The sequence below is a fragment of the Artemia franciscana genome, chromosome 3 (assembly GCF_032884065.1).
Source record: "Artemia franciscana chromosome 3, ASM3288406v1, whole genome shotgun sequence".
In the NCBI taxonomy this organism is placed as follows: Eukaryota; Metazoa; Arthropoda; class Branchiopoda; order Anostraca; family Artemiidae; genus Artemia; species Artemia franciscana.
In genome coordinates, this window is record NC_088865.1 from 24,193,395 (window position 1) to 24,217,950 (window position 24,556).

The 24,556-nt window shown below is 38.1% G+C and overlaps 1 protein-coding gene across 1 annotated transcript in view; it reads left to right on the forward strand.

Moving 5' to 3' along the window:
* LOC136025058 (protein TEX261-like) overlaps positions 1-24,556 on the forward strand; it is a 77,961-nt gene that overhangs the window by 26,512 nt on the left and 26,893 nt on the right. The window contains exons 4-5 of the mRNA XM_065700739.1: positions 10,098-10,165; positions 19,949-20,060. Of these exons, the coding sequence (XP_065556811.1) occupies positions 10,098-10,165; positions 19,949-20,060 (180 nt within the window). The remainder of the gene's footprint in view (positions 1-10,097; positions 10,166-19,948; positions 20,061-24,556) is intronic.

Sequence of the window (24,556 nt, forward strand, 5' to 3'; positions counted from 1 at the left end):
GTAAGGTCATGACTTGAGCATGTCTTGAGCATGACCTGTCATGAGCATGACAGGTCATGTCTTTAGCTGATGAAATAACTGGTCAGAAAACTGCGTGGTTATAATAGTGTTTTCGACTAGGTAAAGGAGCACTATGGATAGATCATCTTCAAACTTGTAACGATCGTTGTGATAACTAAGCAGGGAGTTAATTAGAGCCAGGAAAATTATTCAAGCTAATTTCGTGCTTTGTGGGGCCCCACAAGAAGTATCGGACGATGATGAATCCGAATCGTTTTCATGGAGTGCAAAGACTTTCTTTTTTCGGCCAGTTAAGAAGTCAAGTACAAAGCCAAGGGTGCGTTGCAGTTGCAGTTACATTTCCAGCTACAGTTGCATTCGCAAGTTGTTGCCATCACCATCTTAAGTAATTGCAGTCTTATTTATTCTCCTTCTACTTAATGTCCTATTCTTTTCCTGATATAATTTATCTATGCCATTTTGACAACCTGAATGCACTTAAACTCTTTTTTTATGGCACTTGGTATCTACCAAGTGACATATAGCGATCGCAAATTCTGTCGGTCTGTCTGTCGGTCTGTCGGTCTGCCTGTCCTGATTTTGCTACTTTACGCACTTCCAGGTGAGCTAGGACGATGAGATTTGGCAGGCATATCAGGAACCAGATCAGATTAAATTAGAAATTGTTGTTTTCCCGATTCGACTATCTGGAGGGGAGTGGGGGGACGGTTAAATAAAAAAAATCAGAAAAAATTATGTATTTTTAACTTAGGAACGGGTGATCGGATCTTAATGAAATTAGATTTTTGGAGGGATATCGTGTCTCAGAGCTATTATTTTAAATCCCGACCGGATCCGGTGACATTGCGGGGAGTGGGGGGGGGACGTAAAATCTTGGAAAACGCCTAGAGTGGAGGGATCGGGATGAAACTTGGTGGGAAAAATGATCACAAGTCCTAGATACGTGATTGACATAACCGGAACGGATCCGATCTCTTTGGAGGAGTTGGGGAGGAGGGTTAATTCTGAAAAATTAGAAAAAATGAGGTATTTGGGGACATTTGGGAGAGTTGGGGGGGGGGGACCTAAAATATTGGAAAACGCTTAGAGTGGAGGGATTGGGATGAAATTTGGTGGAAAAAAGCACAAGGCCTAGATACGTCATTGACATAATCGGAACGGATCTGCACTCTTTGGGGATTTGGGGGGGGGGGAGGTTAATTCTAATAATTAGAAAAAATAGATATTTTTAACTTACGAAGGAGTGACCGGACCTGAATGAAATTTCATATTTAGGAGAACCTTGTAACTCAGATCTCTCATTTTATATCCCGACCGGATCCAGTATCATTGGGGGGGGGGGCAGGAATCTTGGGAAACGCTTAAATCGGAGAGATCAGGATGAAACTTGGTGATAAGAACAAGCACAAGTCCCAGATATGTGACAGAAATATTCGGACTGGATCCGCTCTCTTTGGTGGAGTTGGGGGGGGGGATAGTAATTTGAAAAATTAGAAAAAATGAGGCATTTATAACTTACGAACGGTTGATCAGCCTAATGAAATTTGATCTTTAGAAGGATCTTGTGCTTTAGAACTCTATTTTAAATCCAGACAAGATCTGGTGACATCTGGGGAGCTGGAGGGGGAAACCAGAAATCTTGGAAAACGCTTAGAGTGGAGAGATCAGGATAAAACTTGATGGGAAGGATAAGCACAAGTTATTGATATGTGATTGGCATAATTGAAACGGATCCGTTCTCATTAGGGGAGCTGGGGGTTGTTAATTTGGAAAAGTTAGAAAAATTGAGGTATTTTAACTTAAGAACGGGTGACCGGATCTTAATGAAATTTGATATTTAGACGGAACTCATGTCTCAGAGGTCTTATTTCAAATCCCCACCACATCTGTTGACATTGAAGGGAGTTGGAGGGTGAAATCGGAAATCTTGGAAAACGCTTATAAATGTCGTAGATGCGTGATTAACGTAACCGGACTGGATCCGCTCTGTTTGGGGGAGTTAGGGGCTGGGGTTCAGTGCTTTGGCAAGTTTGGTGCTTCCGGACGTGCTTGGACGATGAAAATTGCTAGGCGTGTCAGGGAGCTTCGCAAATTGACTTGATAAAGTTGTTTTCTCCGATTCGACCATCTGGGGGCTGAAGGGAGAGGAAAAATTAGAAAAATTGAGGTATTTTTAACTTATGAGTAGGTGATTCTGGTTTTTCCTCTTTAAAATTTAATGATCAGGGCTTGCATATTCTTAAGTCACGGTTGGCAGGTCGTTCGTGGAGTATTTCTGAAAATGGATCTGACATAGATTCTTTGTTTAATTCGTTTTATGATTCTTTGAAAGAAGTTATCTTTGATACATGTGATGCACCCCATTCAAATCCAACATCGAAAAGAACAACCCCTTTGAATCCTTGGATGACCCCTGGACTCCTTAAAAGTTGGAGGAAGAAAAATTATCTTTGGAAGGCTTACAGGTGCTCTTAGCCATTTTTGCGTGATTCTCGGCTTCAACTTTTCAAAGCTTATAGAAGAGTTTACAATTCGCTTTGCCGAAGGGCTAAATCGTTATTTTATCATAGAAAATTCTCTGCGTGCGGTAAATACATTAGGAAGACATGGCAAGTAATCAATTTTTTTATCAGGCCATCTTTTCTGCCTCCTTCTGTCCCTTCAAGTGTTGTGATTGACGGCAAAAATGTAGAGGGTGAGCTAAAAGTTCAAGATGCGTTTACTTCCTATTTTGCTAATATCGACAAAACTACAGCCTCTTCTGTAAGTCCTTCTTCTTCTCTACTTGATTTTAGGTCTTATCTAGGACCGCCTTGTCCTAAATCAATGGGATTGGAACCTGTCTCTGAAGCTGAAATAGCCAGAATTGTCAATTGTTTGAGGGGTTCTTCATCCTCTGGCCCACACCGTATTCCGACTAACGTTGTCAAGTTCATTCTTCCTGTCATTGTGTGTGCCCTCACGAGACTTGTCAATCTTTCTTTTGAAAATGGTGTCTTCCCAAGTGCTCTAAAGCGTGCTCGTGTTATCATCCTTTTTAAAGGTGGATCAAGGAATGATCCTGCAAATTATCGTCCCATATCTCTTTTATCAGCGTTTAGTAAAATTTTTGAGAAAGCTCTGCTTTCTCGACTTCTTGATTTTCTTAATTCTAAACACCTTTTTCATAATTTTCAGTTTGGTTTTAGGGCGAAACACTCAACTGAGCATGCATGTGCAATTCTCTTGAATTATTTAAATTCAGCTCTTGACTCTGGTTTGATACCTGCTGCTCTTTTTCTTGATGTTCGAAAAGCGTTTGACTCATTAACACACAAGATTCTTCTTTTGAAATTGTCCCATATTGGTATAAGGGGGAATGCTTATTCATGGTTTCTATCATATTTATCTGGTTGAGTCATCTCGGTTCATCCGGACTTTTCTAATCCTTCTGTAATAGAGTTTGGCGTTCCACAAGGATCTGTCATTGGGCCGATACTCTTTTTAATCTACGTCAATGACCTTATTAATGCGGTTAAAAATTTAAAACCTACCATTTGCTGTCGTCTTTGTCAACCAGTATCCGTCACTAGCTGTGACAAAAGTTTGTCCTTACCGGATACACTTATTGCTTTTGCTGATGACAGTACTCTTGGCACAAGTGGTAGAACTGAGTCTGATCTTCGTTCAAGGATGATAACCCTTTTTGAAAGAGTTATCTGGTGGTTTGATGTAAATTATCTTGCCTTAAATGTCGAAAAGTCATGTTTTCCCATTTTCTCCAGAGTCTCAAAGGCTTGCCCTGATTTAAATGAAATAAATGTATCAAGAGGTTATCTAAGTAGACCTAAGGATCGTAATGTTCGATTCCTTGGCATCTTGCTTGACGAAAATCTTTCGTTCAAGCATCATATTGACCTGATAAAAATGAAAGTCTCCAGGAGTCTCGGAATCCTTAGAAAGCTCAAATATATATTTCCAGGGTCGATTCTTAGAATCTTGTTCTGCAGCCTAGTTCAGTCGTATATTTCATATTGTTCTGTTATTTGGATGTCAACTTTTCCCTCGTCTCTGAAGCCACTTTCAAAACTTTATGATAAAGCAAGGACTCTTATTCAGGAAACCAACCGATTTTCACTAAAACCCTTGCTTGATTTGAAATCTCTCTATTTTCTTTCTTTTTCTTCTTTCATTTTTTACATTTGCACGGCCATCTTCCTGCTGTCCTATGTAATAATATATCTTTTGTTTCTGATCAATCGACTTATCATCTCCGCACTTCCAACAATTTACTGGTTCTTCACACACCGTCAGTGAGGTCTGACTTCAACCCTCTGACAGCTTGCAACAGGATCTGGAACACGCTCCCAGAGTTCGTACGAAGCTGCCACTCGTTTGGTATGTTCAAAAATTATGTTAGAGATTTTCTAGCTAGTAAATAATTTTGTTTGTTTTTTGTTTTTTTTTGTCTCTTTATTTTATATTCCGGTTTCCCTTGGAGTTGATGTCTCTGGATTGAGTTGGATATTTAATTGAGTTGGTGAAATCGTGTGCTACCCCCTGCCTAGCTTGTCATTTTTCGGAGATTATTAAGGTGGGCGACTCAATTTCGTTTTTTGGATTTTGTTTATATTTTTTTGTTGTTGGTATTTTTTTCTCCCCTGTTCTTTCCCGGCCATGGAGCCTTATGGGGGAGATTATCTTGAAGCAATTTTTTGTTAATCGATTTTATTGTTAAATAAAGAACTCAAAACTCAGAACTGATCGGATCTTAATGAATTTTGATATTTAGAAGGACCTCGTGACTCAGAGCTCTTATTTTATATTCCCGACCGGCATTAAGCTTCTGTTTTCCTTTTAAAGCAATCTATTAATTCTTAGAATTTTGCCAGAGCTCATACCATATGAGCTCTTGGCTCTCGGCTCTTCTGACCTCGTCACAAGTGCCATATGAGCTCTTTGCTCTTGTTTATACTTCTGTAGTCATATTAGTATCCGCAATAGTATTAGTAGTAATAGTAGTAGAAGAAGTAGTAATAATAATAGTAGTAGAAATAGTAGTAGTAGGGGTAGTAGTGGTAGTAGTAGTAGCAATCGTAGTTCTAGGAGTGGTAATAGTAGTAGCAGTAGAGTTAGTAGTAGTATTAGTAGTTGTAGTAGTAGTAGTAGTTGTAATAGTATTAGTAGTAGTACTAATAGTAGGAGTAGTAGTATTAGAAGTGCTAGTTCTAGTATTACTAGCGGCAGCAGTAGTAGTAGCAGTCGTAGTCAAGTTGCAATCACAGTTTGCAGTAGTAGCATTCACAAGTAGTTGCAGTCCCAGTCGCATGTCGTTTCAGTCACAGTAGTAGCGGGTAGTAGTTTTTGCAAGTAGTCCTGGTGGCAGGCGCAGTCGCAACTAGTTGGACCTGCATTTTCAAGTAGTCGCAATCGTAAGTAGATGCAGTCGCCGGTAGCTCCAGTTGCATGTAGTTGTATGAGCTGCAGTTACAAGTAATCGTAGTTTTAAGTAGATGCAGTCGCCAGTAGGTGTAGTCGCAGGTAGTTGTAGTCTCAAGTCGTCGCAGTCACAATTATAGTAGTAGCAACAGTAGTAGTAGTAGTTGTCACAAGTAGTAGCGGTTGGAGTCGCAGTTGTAAGTATTCAAAGTCGTGGGACTTCGAGTAGTAGTAGTAATAGTACCAGAGGTAATAGCACCGGGGGTAGTTGCACTAGTTGTAGGTTTAGCAGCAGTAGTAGTAGTAGTAGTAGATGTAGAAATTATAATAGTAGTTTTAGTTGTAGTTGGAGTAATAGCAGCAGTAGTAGTGGTATTAGTAGTAGTAATAGTAGCAGCAGTAGGAGTATTGGTAGTAGTAGTAGAAGCAATAGTAGTAGCAGTAGTAGTAGTTGCAGTAGTAGTATTAGTAGTAGCAGTAATAGTAGTAGTAGTAGTAGCAGTAGTAGTAAAAATAGGCGCAGTAGTAGTAGTAGTAGCAGTAGTAGTAGTAGTAGTAGTAGTAGTAGTAGTAGTAGTAGCAGTACTAGCACCAGTAGTAGTTTTAGAAGTAGTAGTAGATGTAGATATTGTAATAGTAGTAGTTTTAGTAGTAATAGTAGTAGTAGCAGTAGTAGTAGCAGTATTACTAGTCGTAGTAGTAGCAGTAGTAAGAGTATGAGCAGTAGTAATGGTAGTAGTAGTACAAGTAGTAGTAGCAGTAGTAGTACTACTAGTAGTAGTAGTAATAGCAGTATTATTATTAGTAGTAGCTATAGTAGTTGTATTAGTAGTAGTTATAGTAGTTGTAATAGCAATAGTAATAGTAGCACAGTAGTAGTAGTAGCAAAGTAGTAGTGGCAGTAGTAGTAGGAATAGTAGTAGTAGTAGCAGCAGCAGTAGTAGTAGTAGCAGTAGTTGAAGAAGTAGTATTAGTAGCTGTAGTAGTAGTAGTAGTAGTCGTCCAGAACGTGCATTCCAAAATGCAAAACAAGTTCGGGTAGGTACCGTCAACAATTATATTTTTTTTTCATTTTTATTTTTTTAAATAATGTTTATCAGAAGCGGAAAATTGTTATATAAAATTGTTATATATTGCAGAAAAAACTTAGGCATAAACGCAAATTTGAAACAAAGTATATGAATAAAACCTTAAGACTGCATGGTTTTTCCACTTTCCACTTTTCTTCAACCAGTTTGAGGTCAATTTTCTCCTGAAGGTATTTTCCTGACATCATTAGTTTCTCATAGTTGACTCCAGTCTGTTCTTGACGATTTTCGTCTTGCTAACTATTCTTCCGCCTTTGGCTGATGTCACTGGAATAATTTTTGCAAACGTGAAGGCTCTGTAATCTAAAGGTATACACTAGAGAGAAGAACTGGGTAAGCTCAATGACGTTTTCAGCGCTCTTGGAAATATCTGCAAAGAATTACGTTTCTAGTTGGAACGCGTGAACAAATATTTCCGTTATAAGAAACAGAAAGTGGGGAACTGTAAAGAATTAATTGTTTTTACCAGACATTCGAACATATGTAGGACAAGCTCTTTAGTCTTTGAAAATGCAAATGCTAACTCTGAGTGAAAGCTCAGATTGATAGAATGTTCATATCCCGAAGATGGAAGACCATGATGTTAGACTGGAGGGTGCACAGAGTTGCTGACATAGGTTGAAAAAAAAGGGTCCAACCATTTCCAGCTAGGGACAAGGCTAAGGTACAAACTCAGTACGAAGAAGGTGTCCATAAGAAGCTAGAAAACAGACATATCTAACTGAAAATAGATAAATACCAAGAATCTCTTGTTCATGAACTTTCTAACGTTTCGTCACCCTACAAGCCGACGACGAAGGTATTGATTAGGATTCCAACCCATCAGGATGGCCCGCTACTAAGATAGAGAGAAAATAGAGCAAGTTCAAAGGTTGCGTAAAGTAAATCGCCACAAACATCCCATGAGTTGCAAAACGGAAAGTCAAAGACGGATTTCTTGAAAAAACTAAAACTCTCCACTATGAAGAAAGGGATAACCAGTAAAAAGTCTGCTGCATATAAATTACTGCATAAGAAATGCTATAAATCTGCTAGAGTCTACAGAGAGACCTACTGGTGATATATGGCTTTTGGGATGGAGATGGTCGACTTACGAAATGACGCAAGGAAACTTTACGAAATCCTTGGAGATTGTACCGGGAAGAAGAAGCAGTCTACCACTCCTTTCCTCAAAGTGGAGAACAGGAAACTGCTAACAATTAGGGAGGAACGTATCAAAAGGTGAATATATTCCGGGGCAATGAATACATTCCTGATTAGTGTAAGGTATCGATAATTGTCTCTACGTATGGATTAGGAGACCGAATGGAATGTAAAAACTGCCGAATTAAATCTCTCGTCCAGACTGCTGTGAAGATATTCGCAATTATACTTTTAAGTATTTTCCGAGATCCTAGAAACTTTCGAACGCAACCTGACCAAGCATGATTTAGACCAGGCATAGGCTCCTGTGATCAGGTCTTTAGCTGACGACATATCCTAGAACATTGCTTCAATACCAGCAAGAGACAATCCAAATACTTATTCATTTCTTCACTTCCCTCGGTTTGTCCATCCAGACGCCATTGGGTTAAAAATGCGAGAAGAAAGAGTCCCTGAGAAGATCATCAGGCTGTTGACGGCATACTATGATGGAACCAAGGCCCAAGTTAGAGTCGATGGTAGGCTTTCAGATTTGGTCCTCATTGAGGAGGGTCTAGGGCAAGGCTGATTGCTCTCATCGAGCTTATTCTATTTTGTCATGATTGGATTCTTATGGCCCTCGATCAGTACAGAGGTGCAGCACTGAGTCCGTTCTTCTCTGTTTGTGATCCTCACTATGCTGATGCTTCGGCCATACCTGTTGAGTCTATTAGAGATGCTCAGGCTCTAAAGACGAAGTTGCAAACAGAGTATTCTGAACTGGCCTCCAAAGAAGTCTACCGAAGGTGATAGCGATGCGGATGCTGGGATGGATGGCACCCTTGTAGTCGTAAATGGTAGTTAAATTGACATCGCTTAGTCGTTTAAATAACTTAGCACAATGATAAACGCAAGGGGGGGTACTCTGAGGAGATTTGGAGTCGCATATCCTCAGCACGGAACGTCTTTTTGCTGCTGAAGAGGTCCCTTTGGAAGCACGGCTAAATCTCACTACGCACAAATAGCCGAGTCTACGAAGCCACAGTATTCTCTGTTCTTCTCTATCGGTGTGAAATTTAGTCTCCGCAAGCAGCGTATTCGTCAGTCTTGAACATATTCCGGCCGAAATGCCTAGGATACACACTAAACATTTGCCGTTCAGACAGTTTCGAACGACGAACTCAGGAGAAGATTGAGGGATTGTCCACTTGTCTCCGATGTAGTCAAAATGAGGTGTCTAAGGTGGTTTGGCCGCACTATGCGGATATCAGAAGAGAATATACGCAAAAACGAATACCTTCCATTACCATCATGGAAGAAGAAAGCAGGAAGACAGAAGAAAACTTAGCTCACGATAGTCAAGTCTAACCTTGAGCCTATCATGAGCTTCTAAGAAGCTGGGTAACGTTGGGATAGTCACTAGCTTGAGATCATGAAGCCTTGTCGTCTGCTGGGCGCCACAATGAGCCTCGCTGTAGTTTGAATTTGCAACAAGTACAAATCCATCTGTGGTAAATATACGTATAATCATCATTCCATATTCTTCTGGGACACCGTAATTCTTTACAATGTGCCTAAACCTTTTTTCTCCAGATTAAGTTAGAGGATTGCTGAAAGTCAATATAAAATGAGACTGGTATCCGTTAAATTCGATGAATAGCTATATCAGCTGTCTGATAGTGAAAATGTGGACAATGATCGAGTGCCCTGATCGAAAAACAACTTAATATTCGCCAGGAGCTGAGGCTGTGAAGACATTGGTTCTTGCCAGAGATAGCCAACATATTCTAGAGTGGCGGATAGTTAGATTAATAGGTTGCCAATATCAATGCTGTCTTGCAACATATCTGAGGGACGTTTTCTGCGGGCCAGGAAGCTAATAAAATATCATGGTTGAAGTCTAGAACATCATCAGAGTCAACGTTTATAAACTCCATGATAGTACCATATGGTTGTGCTGCTTTGCCTCACCTAACAGTCTATGGTAGCTATAGTTTCCGATCTTAAAGGGGGGGGGGGGTAGGAGTCTTAATTGAAAAGAAGTTTGAAACGCTTAGTTCCACCGTCACTTGCAGATTCTGTTTGTCTTCAGATTGTTCCTGCCAATTTAAAATTTTTTATTTTCGCACCATTAAGTTTATTGCCTTGTTTTTCTAGTGTTGTACCCGGAATGGAAGGGAAGGTCCTTTTTTCGCTGGCAATTCATTAACTTTTTCATTAACTTTGAAAGATTTACGGCTTTTACCTGTCCTGTCTGGACCTCAGTTCCGCAGTCTTTACACTTCTCGGCAATCTAGTTTTGAGTTTTCTTTGAATGTTTTTGTTCTTAACACGGTCAACCGTCCCTTGATTGGCTGTAAAAATTACTAATAATTTTCAAAACGCGTGTTCTGAAGAGGCTGAAGGTTTAAATTTACTTTTAGTTATACAATTCTTTTTCTTTTTCAGTTACTTTGATATATTGCCATTATGCTGCCTTTGCTCATCTTGAGGAGCACTTTTACACAGGAACTGAGGTAAGGGCATTGTGTTATCATTATTTTGGTGCATTGAATTTTTTTGTTATATCGGCGCGTAAAAATCACCTAATTTTTTTTTTCTAAATTGCCTGCCGGAAAATAGGAATGGTTAAATCATGCTCTATAATAAGACAATATCTTTATTTAATCAGTAGTTCAGGTTGTCAGAGGCAACGCTATTGCGTTGCCTATAGTACCTCCAATTTTATTTTCCCAGAGGCACTTAACATGGAGAGGCACTCATTCGATAGGAAATTGGAAGTTCTAGTCCCTATTTAAGAGTCAAGAGTGATCGGAGGGCAACTAGCCCTCCACGCCCTTTTTTTCCGAAACGCATCCGATAAAAATTTCGAGATAGCCATTTTGTTAAAAATAGTTCAAAAATCTATAATAAACTCTCCGGTGTCGACACAACCCCCCAGGGCCGGGGGCAGGCTTTATAAGTTAGGGCTTGGGGCATATATGGTTCTTATGAAAGGGATACTCGTATAAACTTCAGAGAAGGCTCATTTGATTGGAAATTGAAAGTTATAGTTCACTTTTTAAGAGTCAAAAGTGATCCGAGGGCAACTACCCCCCTCCCCAAGCCTTTTTCCCCCAAACCCATCCGATAAAAATTTTGAGATAGCCATTTGGTTAAAAATAGTTCAAAGGTCAGATAAGAAAAACGTCTGTGGTGAGTTTTTCTCGACCCCAAATCCCCCAGTGCCTGGGTGCAGGTGTTATAAGTTATGCTTTTGGGGCATATATGGTTCTTATGGAAGGGATGCTCGTATAAACTTCGGAGAGGACTCATTCGATTGGAAATAGGAAGCCCTAGTTTACTTTTGAGAGTCAAATGAGATCAAAGGGCAACTAGGCTCCCCCTCCACGCCCTATATTCCTCTAACCCATCCAATAAGAGCTTTGAGATAGCCATTAAAAAAAAAAAAAAATCAAAAATCATATAGCGAAAACTCCTAGGTCGACACAATCCCTCAGGGTTCAGGGGTAAGTGTGTGTCAGGCGTTGTAAGTTGTGTCCGAGGGGCATATGTGGTTGCTTTGGAAAGGGATTCTAGTATAAACTTCAGAGAGGTCTCATTTGATTGAAAATTGAAAGTTCTAGTTCAGATAAGATTCAAAAGTGATCGGAGGGCAACTAGCCTCCCCGTCCCTTTTTTCCCCAAATGCAGCTGATAGAAATTTTGAGTATCCATTCTGTTCAAAATAGCTCAAGTTTTAGATAACAAAACTCCGGTATCGACAACCCCCCCCCCCCCCGAGCCCAGAGGCAGGCGTTGTAAGTTATGCCCTGGGGGCATATATGGTTCTTATGGAAAGGATGCTCGTATAAACTTCAGAAAGGGCTAATTTGATTGAAAATTGAAACTTCTAGTTCACTTTTTAAGAGTCAAAAGAGACCTGATGGCAACTAGTCTTCCCCCCACGCACTTTTTTCCCGAAGCCCATCCGATAAAATTCTGAGATAGCTATTTTGTTAATAATAGTTCAAAGATCACATAAGAAAAACTCCGGTGTCGATACAACCCCCCAGGCTTGGGGACAGGCGTCCTAAGCTATGGCCTGGGGGAATATATGGTTCATATGGAACAGATGCTCGTATAAACTTCAGAGAGGGCTCATTTGAATGGAAATTGGAAGTTCTAGTTCACTTCTCAAGAGTCAAAAGAGATCGAAGGACAACTAGACCCCCCCCCCCCCACACCCTTTTTTCCTCAAACCCATCAGATACAAATTTTGAGATAGCCATTTTTGAGATAGTTCAAAGGTCAGGTAACAAAAACTCCGGTTTCGACAAACCCTCCAGGGCCCAGGGGCAGGCGTTATAAGCAATGTCCATGGGGCATATATGGTTCTTGTGAAAGGGATGCTCGTATAAACTTCAAAGAAGGCTCATTTTTTGAATAATGAAAGTTATAGTTCACTTTTTAAGAGTCGAAAGAGATCCGAGGGTAACTAGCCCCTCCACGCTCTTTTTTTCTCTGAACCTATTCGACAAAATTTTTGGAATAGCCATTTTGTAAAAATAGTTCAAAGGTCCGTTAAGTAAAACTCCGACGTCGACGCAACCCCCCAGAGCTCGGGGACAGGCTTGGTAAGTTATGCTCCGGGGGCATTTGTGATTCTTTTGGAAGCTCTAGTTCACTTTTTAAGAGTGAAAGAGATGCAAGGGCAACTAGCCCTCCTAGCCCTTTATTCTCGAAACCCATTGGATACAAATTTTGACATGGCCGTTGTTTTAAAATAGTTCCTACATCATATAACAAAAACTCCGGGGTCGACACAACCCCTTGAGCTGGGGGGGGGGGGTCAATGGTTTTAAGTAATGTCCCGGAGGCGTATAAGGTTTTTATTTAAGGGGTCGTCGTGTAAATTTCAAAGATGGCTCATTTGATTAAAATTGAAAGCTAGAGTTCACTTTTTAAGAGTCAAAAGAGATCCGAGCTCAACTAGCCCCCCCTAGCCTTTTCCCCCCAAATCTATCCGATGCAAATTTTGAGATGGCCTTTTTTTAAAATAGTTCAAACATCAGAATAAAAAAAAAACCTGGGGTCGACACAACCCCCCAGAGTCCGAGGTAAAGTGTTTAAGTTATGCCTCGGAGGCGTATAAGGTTTTTATGTAAGGGGTGGTCGTATAAACGTCGAATGTGGCTCATTTGATTGGAAATTGAAAGTTCTATATACCTTTTTATGATTCAAAAGTTAACAGAGGGCATCTAACCCCCCCCCCCTGCCTGACACAAACACCCTCTTTTCCCCAAATGTATCAAATAAAAGTTTTGAGATAGTCAGTTTGTTTGAAATAGTCCAACGGTAAGATAAGGAAAACTTCGTCGTCAACATAACTCTCCCCCTCCCCAAGAGCCAAGGGAAGGGTTGTAACTTATGAATCGGGCGCCTGTAAGGTTTTTATGGAAGAGGTGGTCGTAGAAACTTTGAAGGGGACTCAAATGACTAGAATTTGAAAGTGTTAATTCACTTTTTAATAGTCAAAAGTGATCCGATGGCGAATAGCCCACCTCCCTTCCGAACTTTTTTTCTCCAATTGCGTCCAATCGAATTTTTCATATAGCCATTTATTTTCAAAATAGACGAAAGATAATGCAACAAAACTCCTGGGATAAAACAGCCCTCCTCCTTCCCCTGAATTCCGTGTGCATGTGTTGCAAAATAGGCCCTGGGATATATTTATCAAAGTAAATAAAATATCAAAGCCACAATAATTAAGTTCCGTAACTCAGAGCCATTTTTCGGGGCTAGAAGGGAGGAGTCAACCCCGGAAGCATAGTTATTTGGCCTTTGAACAATTTTGAATAAAATAGCTATCTCCAAATTTTGATTGGATGCCCTTTGGGGATGTGGGACGCGGGCTAGTTGGCGAGTGATCACTTTTGATTCTTGAAGAAGATATAGAAATTTCAATTTCCCATCGACTGAGCTCCCTCCAAAGTTATTACGGCCACCCCTTCCACAAAACCTTATATTCTAAAAATGCGCAACTTACGTAAGTTACAATCCTTGCTCCGAGTGCTAGAGAAGATTTCTCAACCCCTTAGTTGTAGTAATTTGAATTTTGCCTCCTTCTTTCACTGTAAAAGTCTAAAAACTACTGCGATTTTGGTGCTTTACTGTAAACGAATTATATTACAAATATTTTCTTTTGTACTTATTACAACGTTGAAAATAGAGATAAAAATTTAAGTAAAACTAAGTTTTGAGCTGATGAGCTATCAGAAATTAATTTCATTATATATCATATATTTATTTTAATTTTATTAGCTCTTTCCAATATTGTTCAAGACAAATATAGCTTCACTACAAACAACGGTTTGAATACTACCCCCTTCCGTAACTGTAAAAGTCAAAGCCTACTACATCATTGGTGCTTCACTGAAAACGAATTATATTACAAATAATTTCTTTTTCAGTTATTGCAGCCTTGAAAATGAACATAAAATTACAGTGAAATAAAATCCTGAACTGATGATCTTTCAACAATTAATAGCATTATATATCAAACATTCAGTTTGATTGTATTTGTACTTTTCAAGACTGTTGAAGATGCATGTAGTTTTCAGTAAAGTGCCAATGATGCAGTAGGTTTTAGACTTTTACAGTGAAAGAAGGAGGTAAAACTGAAACTATTGTTTGTAGAGATTTTTGTTCATTTCAAGCTGGATTTGTGTTTTCAATTCAAGTTTCACTCGTTGTAAGATTTATTTACTCATTTATATTAGGAACTATTGCTTTTTTGTTTGCTAAGATGGTTTATTTAATTTCTGTTCGCTTTGGGTTTCATTTATGCCTCAATAGCAAAAGGTTTTTGTTCGTTTTAAGCTTGATTTGTACAGAAATAGAAGTTTAATGTGGCCTTTACTTTTCTTTAGAAAACTTATTTTTCGGAAAGTTTTTTTTTCAATTAATTACCTGAAATAGCGGAGACTGTCAGACGGAAAAAAAATTTAATAAAAATAAAAGAAGGTAAAGGGCTCAAATGCGTTCTGCTTATTACTCTTAGTCCTGTTTTCTCTAAGCTGCGTGAAAAATCCCTAATAGAGTGGTTAAAAGAAAAAAAAGTTTGGCCTTTTATAGATATTAACCACTTTTAACGTGTTAAACTCACTTACAACTGTCATGACTGAGTAAGTCTCCTGGTTACCAAACATAAACCTTTTGAAATTAGAATCCTTGAAATACATCTTTAAATATTCGTTGGGCTCCAAAATAAGTGGCTTAACCTTTTTTACTTTGACTTTCAGCTGGCTTTTGATGTTTTTAATTAGTAAAAAGTTTTCCAAAAATTATACATTTTTAAAAAAAGTAAAGAGACAAGTTAAAACCTAAATAAGAAGAAGTGAAGTCATATAATTATTCAAACAAATTAATCAGAAATTGCTATGAATGGATAACTGAAGAATAAAATGAATAGAAATCAGAATGAAAAATTATATCAAATGTAAAGATAATTGAGGCTGCTATGAATGAATAAATGAAAGTCTGAATAATGTTTGGTCTTATAGGGCTGGAGCCATTCTGTAAAAATCCTTGAATATACACTTATCATAACCCACCATTATCCATGTTCTATTTTGCTGTAATAAATGCATATCATGCTCATAAAACAGTTCTTGGTGACGAACTGTAAGTAAGCAGTGACTTGGGCCAATAGTAACCGAAAGTCTTAAAAAAGGAATTTAGATAACAATTAACACATACAACAATTGATTATTTTGCTGATCCAAATCCTAAAGTTTAACATTACCCATCAAAAGCTTCAAGCCTGAGAAAATTTACCTAATTTTCGAAAAGGGGGAGAAAGATTCCTTATAAGTTTAGCGATCTTACTGTGAATCCCGCCATTAGGTTAACCATGTCAGAGAATCCTACTGTAGAAGCATTAAGCGCCTATGTACAAAAACGTGGAATTTTGCTTTTTTTCCTCCAGAATAAAGACAACGGATGGGTGTTCATTTGTTGTTTTTTTGTCGTTTTTTTTGTCGTTTTTTTTCCATTTTTCCAAGATGTGGTCATGTCGAACCAGTGACCCTAGAAGATCGGGAGAGGACTCACGAAACAGAAATTTAATGTCCTAGCGCCCTTTTTAGGTAATCACAGAGACTGTGCCACGGGAAAGTGGTGTTTTTTGCCATTCTGTGGCACCAAACTACAGTTTTGTGCCGGTCCGCAACTTGTGGACCAACTTTTTATCAATTGAAAATTCGGAGATAGCCAATCGATTTAACCGTATCCAAAACCTATATATTGAACTTCCTAGTTGCAGAAGAAGTGAGGTAGCATATTCGATCCTTAAAAGTCACATAGGCCTAGTCCATACAAGATAAATGATTATTGTGGACATAGCTTAATAATTGATTTGACTAAGTTGATTCAATAGATTTCTAGATAAACTTACGTTTATCGATCTATAGTTGCGCATCAGCTATTATGAAAGAGGGGAATGCCTGAAAAACCGTGTATCTATGCCCAATGTTTCGTATTTGTGACGGATTTTTTTTCACTTAAGTTGTTCCAGAAACAAGATAAAAGGAATAGGATAAGATCAACAGAATTATATCTAATTTTTTTCCTGGGAAGAGGATTGTTTTCAAGAATCATTCTGCAAAAAGAGCGAATTTTAGCTTTCAGATAAAATGAAAAATCCGATACTCGCATAATCACGTCTGGAATAAGTTTGACCCCCCCTGTCCGTTCTTTGCGGTAGTTGGCTTTTAATCTTTCTTATCTTTTAGTTATGTTTTCCTTTAAAAGCTTTCTATTTTCTTAAGGAATCGTTTGAAATCACTAGGGCAAACGACTCATCTATAAAAGTTGTTATTTTATAATTACTTTTAGTAGTGCCAACCTTAATCCTTTGTAAGTTACAGGTTACAGGTCAGCAATAGTTTTTGGATATTAACTTGCGTTAATATCTTCTTGGAGCTTTACAAGCTCTCGGAATGAGATTGTATCATAAATTACCAAAATGAGACAGTATAACATAATTTCATGTCATGTGTATGGCTATAATATACTTCAAAATGTAAAAAACGAGGAGTCCCATAAAACCTTAGTGATTTATCGAGCCAAAGTTAATAGCCCTTGAAAAGGAATAGGTTTTGTGGATATAGTTTCCGTAGTTTTCAGTTGAAGTTGGTCTTAGACATTGAGAAGCTATAACGTTTTAGGTTAATAATATATTAGTGACTGTTCATCCTCACATTGCGTCTCCTTTTGAGAAGATGGTAGAAAGCCAATTTTATCGATTTTTCTATTGATCGTAAATATGAATAATGCGTAAAAAGCCGGTAGTTTTAAAAACATGCTTTAACGAAAAAAAAGAAGATCCACAAAGAGTATGACAATTAATTATAATTTATAGTAATTAATAATTAAAACGAGCCACTGTATTTGGGAAATAATCGTTCAGTTTAACCGCCACATTGAACAAACGACATGGCTGGTAATGGATTTGAAATAAAACATTGAAATGTTTCTTAGAGTTGAAAAACATCCAAAAAACTATGTGTACTTCTTAAACATATTTTAAAAAAAGGCTCGGACATTCTCTTTTACCGACCGTTAGCTCGGACTTTCACCGTTCAATAATGCGGCTTAATGCAACACAAGGAACAAATAATAAACTTCCAAGCTAAAGTAACCTCCCTTGTCAGAAAGATAATAAAAAAAACGTCGCAACGAAAATTTTCTTATTCAAAATTATAGGTTACACACAATGAAACAAAGTGTGCGAAAATATCATCGTGCTCTGAGGGAAACCTCATCTCAAATATTATTTTTTCGGTAGTGAACAAGAACTTGTAGAGAAGAACATAAGCTGCGTACTACAGTTTGTCAGATAACAATTAATTTAAATCCTCGAACAAAAACCGTCCCAATGACAACTTTAAAACTTTGTATTCGCTCTCTTGTAAAATTATGTCGACAAAACCATAACAAAGAACGAAAGTGTGTAGATCTTCCGAGACTGTGGAAGGAAAAAATAAACAGGCTTGTGAATATTCTGGCCATCAGCAGTCCTGGTAGCAGCATCAGCAACCTCAGTGAGTTCGTGGTCAGTATGATTGTTTCAGACATGGCCAGGCTTGAACTATTTTAAGATACTTTAATTTTTCTAATTTTTGACACAGAATTCGATAATGATTGCCAGGAATTCTGTCCCATTGATTTCTGCACGTTTGATTGTCTAGGATGTTGGATGACGATTATTCTTTTTGTCTTAGTTGATTGACCCTCTATAAGGCTCGAAACCTATCCGGTTTTCAAAAGAGAAAAAAAGAATTCCCAGACAAACTGTGCTCCTCTAACAAAACACACCCTTGAGGAACTGTTGATTAAAGGAGAAAGGACGTTGTCACGAATGACCCTATCCAAGAATCCAGTCACGTTTAATAGACCTTCAACAAGATTGTGTTTTTTTCTTTAAGATTGTTCAGAGCTTCAGTAGCTAGTGTAAAAAAAAGTATATTGTCCCGTAGGTAAAATGGAGTTCTAGTTTCTTGTTATAGCAATTTTGGTGTATTTTGTTAATTATTATTAAGCCCTATTTATTTTTAGTTTAAATAGTAAACTGAACAATAAGATGTTTTCTGGAATTGTAAATAACTTGGGAATTTTGTACTTTTGTTTTATGTAGGGCCTAATGATATCAAACTTTACCGCTTCGTTAATATTTCATAGCTCCTACTACCTACTGCTACTACTAACAACTCTCTGTAGCACCTGTAGCACCATAGCTCCGTACCACTACACTACTACGCTTCTGTTTTCCTTCTGCAAATATTACAGCGTATGCGGTGGTCTATCGACACTGATAATCTCTCTAAAAAAGCATGCCCTTATATTTTTGGTTCACTAAACCTCTCCTGGAGTGAATGAAAGCATAAATGAATGAAGTGTTGTCGTTTATCCATGGAAGTATATCCTGATACATGTTTTCAATGTCTGTAAATGCCCTTGAGTTTAGCTATCCTTCTTTTTTTTTTTACTTCTTCTTTCTCTTTATGTTTGGCATTCTATATATTGTGTATATTTTCTATATATTTGGCATTTATTTTATTTGTGCAACGAATGTAACGACTGGTCGGTTCGAATCCAACCTTCTCAGCGATAGCACTGAGATGGCGATGGAGTTTGTCCCGGAATCCGGATGTAAGATCTTATCCACATTCGATGCCAGCTCAGGGTGAGTCACGCCGTGCAGCCCAACTTCTCGTGGCTATCATCTCACATGAACGAGGGTTTTCTGTCCATACTAGGGCCTGGCTCAGTTGGTGTCCTGCTACCCGGGACCGTGTCCGGTTTGATCCATCGTAGCCGAGTGGTTAGGAGGTTAGATTTGAAAACCTTTGTCAACGAGGACAGGGTTTCGAGTCCTAGTGTCGCTGGTTATTTAGTTTGGAACGACGGTCAGTGGCATGACCGTCAGGAAACCAACAGGAAGGATGTGCGGAAGCACAGGATGGGTAGTCTCTAGTCCCTTATTGTACTTCTTGTTTGAAGGGCCAAAAAACTCAGATCACCATCACCGGTAGCGATTGTAAAGTCTATTGTCGTCGTTTTTACGTTTTATTTTGTCTTATCGATAATAAATAGATAATAATAGTAACATAACCAGCACAGCTCTAAAGCTGTGTCGGTCATGACTGAATTCGCACATTTTGTAAATAGAGAAAATGGAACCTTAGTATGCTTTTATTTTCTGTGTGTCTGGTCTGCTACTTCTGTGTAGTCAAAGTAGCAGTTGCATCCTTGTGATCAATCCAAAGCCCCAGAAACATCTAGAAATGTGAGCCCAAAGAGTTTTCGTTATTTAGGCCTTTTAATCACCTCTTCTTCTTCTCTCTCTTATGTTTCGTTAGTTCGTCTTATTTTATCTGTCTATTATGTCTCACCCTCAACGAATAGATAATAGCACCATATGCAGCAGAGACCTAAAGTTGTGTGAGTCTAGGCGGAAAACAAGCATTTTGTAGAAAGTGAATATGAAGTTTTTCTTAGTATCTGGCTTTCTAATTTTTATAATCATATTAAGGAGCATAGCAATCCCCCTCGTCAAGACCAATCCAAAGACCCAGAAAATTTGATGAATTTGCGCTAAAAAAAATTCTTTTAGTTGTTTTGACCATGACTCCTTTAAAAAATCATCTGACGCACTATATTCCTGAAGGTAGAATCTACTTGTTTCTGCTTATATTGCCTATGCTTCCTTGTGTTCAAAATGCATAAAAATACTAATCGTTTAATATTATTTTTAGGCTTTGGGATTTTTCACCGTTTGTCTTTGGCTCATTCCATTTGTTTTTTTAATTTCACTTTCTGCTAATGAGAACGTCTTGCCAACTCTGGCAGAAAATATAAACCATGCAGGTAAGTCTATAGACTCTTGAATTTAATCGTGTGATAAAGTCTTCTTTTTTCAAATTGCAGTGTTATATAAACTTTCTTTGTTGTAAGTAGTAGCTAATGCAAATTTTCTATTCAAGTCAAGACAACTTGGCGGTCTTTATAAGTAGGCCTGCACTCAAATAGCTGCTTTTCAAGAACTTCTGTTTTTCTTTTCAAGTGAATAAATATTCTAATGATTACGGATTTATTCTCTGATCCCGCTTGATTTATTCTCTCGCTGACACTTATGTTCCAACTGTAGATGCTGTTACCTGCTTCGTTATGTCAAGTCGTTACCAAAAGTTCGATACAACCACACTGGGAAAAATACAGGAATGATGACATTTTTACTATTTTTTTTTTCGCAACCGTTTCGTTTGACGGAAAACTATTTTCAGCATTTTATACTTATTTATATTCAGGAAGGTTTAACCGTATATAATCCACTCAATCGGGAACAGTAAAAATGAGCTGCACGTTTGAAAGTTGATGTCCCAGTGCAGCTGCACGTTAGTTAACATCATCCACTTCTCGCATTTCCATATAACCTTTGGCATAGTTGTTTTTGCCTCACAACATTCCTTCCAACAGATCCATTAGCCGTCCCTGTAATTCAGGTAAAACTTGGTCCGCTATTAAAACTTAACAGAATTTAAATTAAAACACCTAAATTAAAGTAAAAAGTGACATGAAAACTTAAAATGAACAGAAATTAACTTAAAGTTTGACTTTTTGTCCTAATTCTTTAAGAATTACTGCTCAAACACATGGGCCATGTAATTGTAACAAGAAGTATTTTATAGCTCAATAAAACTGTAGTGTAAAGAGTGGAGGTTGAGGAATGGGCAGCCCCTTCATATACAGAACAAAATCGTATTGGTTTTAAGTTTTTATGTTGCTCCGTTTTTTTTATTAAAAAAAGACTTTTTTATGTAATAAAATTAGTTTTATTTCATCTAAGGTAAGGAAGAAGACCAAGAGTACAAAATATCTTATTGCCTCTCCGACTGTTTTCAAACCAGTCTTTTTTAATAAAGTAGTTTTTAAGGAATCCATCGTATGACTGAAGAAAAAAATCAAAAAACTTATACCGGAAGATTTATTTTCTAACTACTCCTACGAGCGAAAAGATGAGATAGAGAATTCTTAAAAAAAAGTAAATTGAAGTAGAAGCTTCTAAGTATCTTAGGAACCAAATAAGAGAACAGATTGATTGTCAAAACTATCTTGTCAAAATATCAATTTGGCAAAAAATCACACGTACAGCCTTGAATTACCTTAGCTTAGCTAGGTGTTATCCCCCTACTCAAATGGTTTTTAGCGATGGCTTTTATGGGAAAGGATTATTTTTCTCTCTGGGGAATAATTTTAATTAAAAATGGATGTTAAGGCTTTTCTTTTTATAATAGAAAAAGAAATGAGCACAAATTATACAAAAGAGTATGGCAATAGACAAAAGTGTTACAAAAGCTGTTTTAGATTTGCCATATCTGCGGCTGAACTTAAGTTGAAAACGCTGGACTGTGTGATGAGGTGGGAATCTTACAGAATCAAGTTGGGTCTGACTTTTACGTAAGGGGGCTTAGGATCTAGTACTGAATTTGGAAAAAAAAAGTAAAAAAGATCTAAGTACCGTGAAGTAAAGATGAACATTAATTATCCTAAATTAAGCAGCTATCTAATATTGAGGAGAACGTAGATACCTAAAATCTAGTAGGTAATAAATTACCATAATATGCTCTGTTGAGTGAACTGGGAACTAAATATAGTCTGATTTGATATTGGCAGTCGCTCTTATATATAACTCTTAATAAGCAAAATAATTTGTGGGATACTTCTAACGTACATATTTGCCTTGACATTGTACTTAATAATATTATTCCTTGGTTTTCAAATTTACCTGAAAAGAGCGATTTCCGGTAATCGAGGACAAGTGTTCTCCGTGAGATATGGTAAATTTCTGTTAAATCTGAAAAAACTTGGGAGGAAGTGGAAGCTCTGATGTGGATCTGTTGTCTTAAGTGAAAAATATTTTCTCCTCTAATAACGCTTTCGGTGAACTTTTTTTTCTAATAAGTATTTGGGGGGTAAAAAGAGATGCTACGAGTTGAAGAGAAAGAAGTTAGATTTTGTCAGCATTTCATCACGTTCAGTATAGCTCGTGGATCTGATTTCTTTTCCCTTTCATCTGTTGTTTCTTTTCTCTTGGTACATACAGAAAGATGAAGGAATCGAGATACTGAGATTGAATTTACTGGCAAAGAGAAATTCATTACAGATTATTCCATCGTGTTTGCAAAACCCATCGTGTCTTTGAAATTTTTTATAAAAAGATATTTTTTTCAAATAAAAGCTTTGAGCGATGTTAAAACTCTCGACGAAACAGAGCATTTCCTATATATGAGAGGGGCTGTGATCCCCTCCCCTTCAACCCAATATTCTTTATGATGAAATTAGGCTTCTGTTTTCTTGAAAGATATGGTAAAGTTATATTTTCAAAAAGGCTTTCGAAAGTAAATATTGCCTGATTAGTGTGTCTCGCAAAAAAAATGATAGTGCAGTATCTGACAAATTATAGAAAAGAAATGATTTAAATAGAAGAAGCTGGTGTTGAACACTTATTGCATATAAGATCGATGAAACCAAATTGACTGCTTCAAGTATACTGATATATTAACAAAAGCTAAGAGCTCATATGGCACTTGTGACGAGGTCGGAAGAGCCAAGAGCCAAGAACTCGTATGGTATAAGCTCTAGCAAAATTTTAAGAATCAATAGATTCCTTTAAAGGAAAATCAGAGGCTTAATACCGGTCGGGATTTAAAATAAGAGCTCTGAGTCACAAGGTCCTTCTAAATATCAAAATTCATTAAGATCCGATCAGACACTCTTAATTTAAAAATACCTCAATTTTTCTAATTTTTCCCCTCCCTTCAGCCCCCCAGATGGTTGAATCGGGGAAAACGACTTTATTAAGTCAATTTGTGCAGCTCCCTGACACGCCTACCAATTTTCATCGTCCTAGCACGTCCAGAAGCACCAAACTCGCCAAAGCACTGAACTCCCCCCCCCCTAACTTCCCCGAAGAGAGCGGATCCGGTCTGGTTACGTCAATCACGAATCTATGGCATTTATAAGCGTTTCCCAAGATTTCCGGTTTCCCCCTCCAACTCCCCCCAGTGTCAACAGATCTGGCCGGAATTTGAAATAAGATCTCTGAGACATGAGTTCCTTCTAAATATCAAATTTCATTAAGATTCGGTCACCTGTTTCTAAGCTCAAAATACCTTAATTGTTCTAATTTTTCCAAATTAACAACCCCCAACTCCCCCAAAAAGAACGGATCCGTTCCAATTATCTCAATCACGTATCTATAACTTGTGCTTATTCTTCCCATCAAGTTTCATCCCGATCTCTGCACTCTTAGCGTTTTCCAAGATTTCTGGTTTCCAAGATTTCCGGTTTCCCCCTTCCCCCCCCCCCTCCAGTGTCATTGGATCTGGTCGGGATTTAAAATGAGAATTCTAAAGCACAAGATCCTTCCAAATGTCAAATTTCATTAATATCTGATCACCCGTTCGTAAGTTACAAATACCTCATTTTTTCTAATTTTTCCGAATTACTCCCCCTTCCCAACTCCACCAAAGAGAGCGGATCCAGTCCGGTTATGTCAGTCACCTATTTTGGACTTATGCTTATTCTTCCCGCCAAGTTTCATCCTGATCTCTCCCCTTTAAGCGTTTTCCAGGATTCCCGACCCCCCCCCCCAATGACACTGGGTCCGTTCGGGATTTATAATAAGAGATCTGAGTTACGAGGTCCTTCTAAATACGAAATTTCATTAAGATCCGATCACTTCTTCGTAAGTTAAAAATGCCTGATTTTTTCTAATTCTTTAGAATTAACCCTCCCCCCAATTCTCCCAAAGAGGGCGGATCCGTTCCGGTTATGTCAATCACGTATCTAGGACTTGTGCTTATTTTTCCCGCCAAATTTCATCCCGATCCCTCCACTCTAAGCGTTTTCCCCAGATTTTAGCCCCCCCACCTTCCCCTAGTGTCATCGGATTTTGTCGGGATTTAAAATGAGAGCTCTGAGACACGATATCCTTCCAAACATCAAATTTCATTGAGGTCCGGTCACTCCTTAGTAAGTTAAAAATTCCTCATGTTTTCTAATTTTTCAGAATTAACCCTCCCCCCATCTCCCCCAAAGAGAGCGGATCCGTTCTGGTTATGTCAATCACGTATCTAGAACGTGTGCTTATTTTTCCCACCAAGTTTCATCTCTTTCCCTCCACTCTAAGTGTTTTCCAAGATTTTAGGTTTCTCTACCCCAGCTACCCCCAATTTCACCTGATCCGGTCGGGATTTAAAATAAGAGCTCTGAGACACTATATTCTTGAAGATCTCTATGATATTCCATCTGCAATTGGGCTAAAGCCACCCTGACCCCCATTCTGTGGTTATTCTTGAGTA